This window comes from Tasmannia lanceolata, unplaced genomic scaffold, assembly GCF_043159265.1.
Source record: "Tasmannia lanceolata isolate RefF3 unplaced genomic scaffold, GAP_Taslan_0.1 ptg000003l, whole genome shotgun sequence".
Classification (NCBI taxonomy): domain Eukaryota; kingdom Viridiplantae; phylum Streptophyta; class Magnoliopsida; order Canellales; family Winteraceae; genus Tasmannia; species Tasmannia lanceolata.
In genome coordinates, this window is record NW_027518680.1 from 35,501,989 (window position 1) to 35,510,230 (window position 8,242).

The following is an 8,242-nucleotide window of genomic DNA, read 5'->3' on the forward strand; positions in this document are numbered from 1 at the left end:
CTTTTATGCACCAACCCGTTTGCTTCATCAGATCATGGGACGCCCATGTTCTCCCGGAACTGTAACACCTCCTCCTTGCGAAAAGCTATCTCCTGATCTTATCAATACCATTGTGGCTGCTTGGAGAAACAAGGTCGTAGAGAGGAGATTTGGCTTAATATCTAAGGTCCGATGTGGGGAATTAACAGGAAAGCTCGTGGGCAAGAGAGCTCGGATCGAAGAGCTTTGAAGATTCCTTTTCATAAAATTGTCTTTTTAATTTCTTCAAATTTCATTGTAAATAGTTACTTTCATCCAATTATTAACAAAGATTAATGTTTTGATTGTAACTACAGTTTGACTATTGATCAATGGAATAGCATTTGTGATTTTCTCTTATCTTATTTGGTACAGAATACTTTATCTCAATGCTTATCGTTTTAATTTAGTATGTTAATTTCCAATTCAGGATTCTAAAATCGAGCAAACATCGCTCCCTCAGGTGTCAGTCAACCTGCGTGGTCTAGACAGTCAACCACGTCTAGACTCATTCGTCAATTCGAACCGCTAACCTTACCTGAACAATCTGCATCCTCTTTATCTGAATCATCTGAATCCCTAGAATCTGTCCAAATGGCTGAACCCAATGATGCGCTAACTAAAATTCAAGAGATGATGGTGAATCTTACCCGGGATATGGCCTTTATGAAAGAGGAGATGGCCCAAATGAAAGCCCAGTCTAATGAAAAGGTTTCTACTTCTAGAGCACCTGCGGTTCAACCACCTCCCGCTATACCGGCAAATCCGAGCCCTGCAAATTTGAACCACCCTTTCATTTCACCAGTAGACGTCGACCTAGAGGAAGGGCAGTACGCTGAAGAATATTGCATTCCAGATGTGGCCCGATATAATAAGGAAAAACAGGTAGCTGATCAATTGGAGAAGCTGACAAAAGAAATGGAAAGCTTGAAGCATCAAGGCCCAAAGCAGTTCGATATATCTGAGCTGATAATGTCTCCGGGAGTCACCTTGCCCCCTAAATTCAAAACCCCCGATTATGACAAATATGATGGGACTGGATGTCCCCGGAATCATATGAGGTGGTTTATTGAGATGTCGCAGCAGTGTGGGCTATCTCCTGAGCAAATGGCCAGGGTCTTTCCAATGTCTCTTACTGGGGTGGCGAAGAAGTTGTTTCTGCGTCGGAAACCCGAAGAGGTGAAGACCTTACAAAGCATCTCCAACAAATTTGTAGAGCAGTTTTCAATGGAAGAAGGGATAGAGGTTACCAAGAGAGATCTCAAACAGTTAAAGCAAGGTCCTCTGGAGACCTTTACCTTTTTCATCCGTCATTGGCGCCGAAAGTCTGCCCAGCTGAGCGAGAGGCTATCAGAAGAAGATCAGATCAAGCTGGTGATCAAGGGTTTGTCGCCGCAGTATTTCCATTTTATGTCCCCTCAGCATTACACCGATTTTGACCATCTGATTAAGACTGGGATGAGGACTGAGGATGCAATAGCTAAGGGTCTGAGGGCCAGACTTCCATCAGACATCAGGGAAGGAAAGAGACCCGTGGTCGTACAGAAAGAAGTTGACCACGTAAACCATGTTCGCCCAGCGGCCAGGACTGTAACAGAGGTGGCGAGACCAGCACCAGCCCCGGTAGAGCAGAAACCTCAGAGGCACTTTGATCCCTTACCGTACCCTTTACCTCTGATTCTGAAAAAGTTGATAAGGGATAAGAAAATCAGACTACCTGATATTAGGCCAGTACCTAACCCGTTGCCCCCATATTGGAGAGCAGACCAGTATTGTGAATACCACAGAAATTCGGGTCACCTCACTGAAAGATGTCTGGCCTTAAAGCATGCGCTCCAGACTATGTTAGAGAACGGAAAGCTTGAGGTGGAAAGGCCCAATGTAACTCGGAACCCCCTTCCCAATCATCGTACAATTCCTCCTCCTGTAGCGAATGCCATTTTTGTCGAGGAGCCGGTTCTTGATCCATCCATTCTCATTTGCGCAATCACTCCTGATGAACCTTATATTCTAAGATTTGATCCTGAAGAGATCGAGGAGATGGAAAAGGAAAGGTCTTATGCCCTCTGGAGAGGGAGCACCAGTTTGGCAGAGACGTCCTCTCCATGCGTCCTTCGATGTGAGGATGTTGAGGCAGAAAAGGAAACGCCTTATGTTCTAAGGATGAGTGATTTTGAAGAAGAGGAGGCAATTGAACCTCCGTATGTTCTGAGAATGGATGCAGATGATTTACTTCTATTGGAAGATCAGTGTGACGAGCTTCGTCATGTTACCTGAGGTGGCCGAGTGTTTAAGCCCGCAGAATTGAGAGCAGAAAACCCCGCAGAAGCAGTGAGAGCAGCCGAGAATCAGGGGCAGAATAGGCCGAGTGCAGATGAGGAAGAAGATAATCTGTTGAAGCAGTTGAAGAAGACCCAAGCAAACGTTTCTATTTGGGGCCTACTTATGTCTTCGTCTAAGCACAGGAAGGTTGTACTCAAAGAGTTGAATGCTGCTCAGGTGCCAACTGAAATCACTCCTGATGAGTTAGTAAGTCTAGTCGCTGTGACTAAGACTCCAAGGTAATATCTTTCACAGACGATGATTTACCTCCTGAAAGGAGTGACCATGCTCGTTCACTCAAAATTACCGGGATCTGCAACAAGAAAAGGGTACCCGAAGTACTAGTCGACAATGGGTCCGCTCTGAATATCTGTCCTCTGAGTACTGCTGCGACTTTGGGCTTTGGACCTGGAGATTTTATTCCCTCAGAGCAGGGTATATTAGCATATGATGGCACCCGGCGAGATGTCATCGGAACCCTGGCCACTGAAATCCAGATTGGGGGAGAAGACTTTGACATCGAATTTCAAGTATTGGACATTAAAGCTTCTTTCTTGCTGTTATTGGGTCGACCTTGGCTGCATAAGGTCGGAGTTATCCCTTCTACCCTTCATCAAAAGTTGAAGTTTGTTCATAACAACAGGGTAGTGACTGTGAAGGGTGACCCAGATTTAGAAATTGGACAGATTTCGCAGGAGCTCGTAGTTGGGAAGGAAGCCGATGTCAGTTTGACAGGGTTTTCTCTGGAGGTGTCGGTCATATCCATGAAAGAAGCCATGGGCGAAGAAGTTTTCTTCTTGACTAGCACCAACTCGAATGTGGTCAGGATGATCCGTAAACAGGGTTATATTCCAGGCGCAGGGCTGGGCAAATATCATCAAGGCCCTACTGAGTGGCCTGTGCTCAGAACTTTCAATGGTCTCTTTGGCTTGGGATATAAGCCGACCGAGCAGGAGGTCAAGGAAATGAAAAGATACATGCTGAAATGGGCCGAGTGCCGCCGCCGGGGTTTAGAATTGCCTATGGGGCCAATCAGTCTGATCAGAAATGGCATTTTCAGAAAAGAGGGGGCAGATTTTCCATTTTGCGGGTTTGCTGAGCCGTGGACCGATGATGTGACAGGGCAGAGGTTTCCGGGTTTCGAAATTTTCTTTGACCTAGAGTTATCAGAAGCGCCAATGAGTGCTCGGATTATTGAGGAAGCATCGGAAACCGATTGGGCCGATGTTTTAGAACCGGGCTGTCTGAATGGCATGTTTCAGATTGAATATCCAGTGGCAGCAGTGGTTGGCAGTGAGACCGAAGCGTCAGAGGTGGCAGTGATAGGCAGAGATGCATTCATTCTGAACCCCGCAGAGTTAATCACCCCAGCCGAGGGACCCTTGACCAACTGGACCTCCCAGGTTTTACCTCGAGTAGTCTTTCAGTATAGTCCCGTTTCCTCAAAAGAGTCAGTAGTCTCTAAGTATACGTCTACTTCCCAGTCTGATATTGAGTTTGTTTATTCTAACGATTCTTTTGATGCAGGTACTGTAGAAGTTGGATCCGGTTCCGGAGTCGGTGACAAGTCTCTTTCTAATAAGGTCGAGTCCAAGAGTACTTTAGATGATGAGTTTATTTCTTCAACTGCACATATGCCAGAGTTGACTGAGTTCAATGTTGAGTTGTCTGTTGAGTCTGTGAATACATCGTTAGAGTCCAATACAATGCCTGCTGTGGGCTATTCCATTCTTGATGTAACCAATACTATGAATGAAATGAAAGACTCTTTTACATACATTCCTGTTTCTGTTTCTCCTGTTTCCATTTCAAGTACTAAATCTGCTCTTAAAACTGATAATATTAATAATGATAATCAAGATTCCTCCTCTGACGAGGATGCCGACGAAACTCCCCTTGAAATCAAACATATGATTCAACAAGAGGAGAGTCGCCGAGCAAGACCGCTCGAAGAGGAAATTGAAATCGTAAATATTGGTGACGAAACCTTAATTCGGGAAATACGAATTGGCAAAACTTTATCTCCCGAAAAGCGTGAGGAATTAATCACTTTACTTAAGGAGTTCAAGGAGGTCTTTGCTTGGTCTTATGATGACATGCTGGGATTGAGTGAAGACATTGTCCAGCATCGGTTGCCTTTAATCCCTGGCGCGAAGCCAAAGAAGCAAAAACTCCGAAAACTTAAAACAGAATGGGAGTTAAAAGTTCATGACGAAGTTAAAAAGCTATTAGAAGTAAAATTTATTCAAGTTGTTGAATATCCAGAATGGCTAGCGAATATAGTGCCGGTGCCCAAAAAGGACGGAAAGGTCAGGATGTGTGTGGACTTCAGGGACCTCAACAAGGCGAGTCCGAAGGATGATTTCCCGCTTCCGAACATTGATCTTCTGGTGGACAATACAGCTGGTCACGCTCTGTTATCTTTTATGGATGGGTTTTCGGGATACAATCAGATTAAGATGGCGCCGGAAGATATGATCAAGACAGCGTTTACTACTCAGTGGGGAACTTACTGTTACAGAGTAATGCCTTTTGGGTTGAAGAATGCAGGCGCTACTTATCAGAGAGCTGCGACTGCTCTTCTTCATGATATGATCCACAAAGAAGTCGAAGTCTATGTAGATGATATGATCGTCAAGGGAAAGACTCGGCCGGAGCATACTGTCTCTTTAAGAAAATTCTTTGAAAGAATCAGACAGTATCAGCTTCGTCTGAACCCTAGCAAGTGTGTATTCGGGGTTACTTCAGGAAAGCTACTGGGATTCATGGTGAGCGAAAGGGGAATTGAAGTAGATCATCAGAAAATCAAAGCGATTCAGGAGATGGAACCGCCGAAGACCGAAAAGCAGATCCGAGGTTTTCTCGGAATAGTTCAGTATCTGAGACGGTTTATAGCTCATCTGACTATGACCTGTGAGCCTATTTTCAAGCTTCTGAAGAAGAATTCATCGAAGAAATGGACCGAAGAATGCCAGGTGGCTTTTGAAAAGATTAAGCAGTGTTTGTCCTTACCTCCGGTTTTATCCCCGGTCATCCTGGGTCAGCCATTATTGTTGTATTTGTCCATCACGGATACGGCGATGGGTTGTATGCTCGCTCAGCAAGATTCAGGGTCTAAGAAGGAGAGGCCAGTATACTACATCAGCAAGAAGATGCTAGAATACGAAGTGAAGTATACAATCTTGGAGAAGACCTGTCTAGCATTAATTTGGGCAACTCAGAGACTCAGGCATTACTTGTTGTCAAGCAAGGTACTTCTGCTTTCACGGATGGATCTGTTGAAGTATTTGTTTGAGAAGCCTGCTCTTACTGGAAGAACCGCAAGGTGGCTGTTATTGTTATCTGAGTTCGACATTACTTATGTCACTCAGAAGTCTGTTAAAGGGCGGGTCGTTGCAGAGCAGTTAGCTGATTCACCTGTGGAAGAGAACGCATTCCTGAAGGCTGAATTTCCTGGTGAAGAGATTATGGATGTTGAAGAGGATACTCCAAATACCATATGGGCAATGTATTTTGATGGTGCAATCAATAACCAGGGTCAGGGAATAGGAGCAGTACTCGTATCCCCTCAGAAGGAGTATATTCCTATATCTATCAAGTTGCAGTTTGAGTGCACCAACAACATGGCGGAGTATGAAGCTTGTATTGCCGGACTGGAGGCAGCCTTAGCTTTGCAGATTCAAGACATTGATGTGTTTGGAGATTCCATCTTGATCATTTACCAGACTAATGGAAAATGGAAGACTCGGGAAGATAGATTGATCCCGTATAATGCATATCTCGAATCTTTGGTCCAGAAGTTCAGGAGTATTACATTTACTCACTTGTACAGAACAAAGAATCATTTTGCTGATGCTTTGGCTACACTGGCTTCTATGTTGGACATTTCAGCAACAATGGAGGTCCAGCCACTTACAGTGCGACTGCAATGGGAGCCAGCGCATGTGAACGTTATCGAAATAGCAGCTAGGTGTCCAGATGGAAAGCCCTGGTATACAGACATCAGGAATCTCATATCCGGTGAAGGGCATCCACCTGGGGCTTCTGGGAAAGAGCGCAAAACCCTTCAGAAATTAGCTGCCAATTTTGTTATTTGTGGTGATCAGTTATATCGCAGATCCTTTGATGGAATCCAGCTTTTGTGTGTTGATGAAGACAAAGCAGTTGAGCTTATCGAGCAGACCCATGAGGGAGTTTGTGGACCTCATATGAATGGGAAAATATTGTCAAGAAAGATTTTGAGACTTGGATTCTATTGGCCCACAATGGAAGCAGACTGCTTCGCATTTGTGAAGAAATGCCATAAGTGTCAAGTCTATGCAAATCTTATTCATGTACCTCCTTCGGAGTTGCACTCCATGACTTCTCCATGGCCGTTTTCAGTATGGGGAATTGACATAATTGGGAAGGTTCATCCAAAGTCTTCGAGTGGGCATGAATACATTTTGGTCGCAATTGATTACTTTACGAAATGGATTGAAGCCGCTTCGTATGCTTTCATTACTTCGAATGCAGTTGCAAAGTTCATCTGTGCAAACATTATTTGCAGATATGGGGTACCTCATGAGTTAATCTCGGATAATGGTTCTCACTTCAAGAAGGAAGTAGCGCACTTGTGTGTAGAGTTTAAAATAAAGCATCACAAGTCGTCCCCTTATAGGCCACAGACGAATGGAGCCGTCGAAGCAGCAAACAAGAATATCAAGGTAATCATCGGCAAGATGACAGAAACTTACAAAGACTGGTCAAACAAGCTTCCTTATGCTTTGTGGGCTTACAGGACGTCGATCAGATCTTCTACAGGTGTCACTCCGTATTCTTTAGTATGTGGAATAGAAGCAGTTTTGCCTGTTGAACTTAGAATTCCATCTCTAAGAGTGATGATAGAGGCAAGCTTGCCAGAATCTGAATGGGCGAAGGGCAGACATCAGGAACTGCAGATGATAGATGAGAAGAGGCTACGAGCTCTGTATCATATCCAGGGGTATCAAAGGCGGATTGAAAGGGCGTTCAATAAGAAGGTTCGTGTCCGAGATTTGAAACCAGGGGATCTTGTCTTGAAGTCCTATAGGGCACCGGTATTTGATCCAAGAGGGAAGTTTCGTCCAAATTGGTCTGGTCCTTATATTGTCGATGAAGTCCTGCCGGGAAAAGCCGTAAGACTCCTCAATGAAAATGGAGAAAAATTAACAGAACCTACAAACCTGGATCAGTTAAAGAAATATTATGCCTAAAACACTGGAAGGCCATCTTTGGACGACTTGAACCGTTTAAGCCAATAACACAGATTTCGAAAATGAAAACTCCTTTTTGCTAAACTCCTTTGAGCCAAAAGCAAAACCTCTTTATCAAACTTAAACCAGGGGCATCTTTTATGACTTTCGTCATAAAAGATATTAACCTCGAACTACGCGGGACCTGATTCCCATTTTCTTTGGGGATACGTAGGCAGTCTGGATAGTCCAGATTCGGTCTAATTGCTCAAAACTTACCAAATGTTAGCCTGTTTGAACTCAGGCCTACCTAAAAGTCCTTCTGGTGTTATTGGCCCAGGTTTGTGGAAAAAAAAGAAGAAGAAAAAGAATGATGGAGTCTTGGACCCGCTAGACTGAAAACCCGCAAGGGCGGTCTAGGCAAAAGTTAGGGTCATTCACCCGCTAAGTTGAAAACCCGAAAGGGCGGCTTAGGCAAAAATCAGGGTGCTGAGCCTGCTGGATGGAAAAAGTTGCAAGGGCAGACAGTCCAGGCAAAAATTAAGGCGTACGGTCTGCTGAATCGAAACCCTAAAAGGGGCAATTCAGTATGGCAGGGATTTCACAAAGGATGGCTTTTGAAAGCCGATTGTGCTTCCGTTTTGGGCATTACTTCAGAGTCTGAGTAAGCGCCAGCATAATTTCTTTCG

The 8,242-nt window shown here is 44.4% G+C and overlaps 1 protein-coding gene across 1 annotated transcript; it reads left to right on the forward strand.

The window, feature by feature from the left end:
* The first annotated feature begins 2,463 nt into the window (after nucleotides 1–2,463).
* Nucleotides 2,464–6,907, forward strand: LOC143869738 (uncharacterized). Its single transcript, XM_077376299.1, has 8 exons — nucleotides 2,464–2,579; nucleotides 2,669–4,152; nucleotides 4,606–4,685; nucleotides 4,794–4,862; nucleotides 5,271–5,591; nucleotides 5,712–5,944; nucleotides 6,173–6,533; nucleotides 6,890–6,907. Exons 1-8 carry the CDS (start codon nucleotides 2,464–2,466, stop codon nucleotides 6,905–6,907), a joined length of 2,682 nt encoding a protein of 893 aa, XP_077232414.1.
* Nucleotides 6,908–8,242: the final 1,335 nt, after the last annotated feature.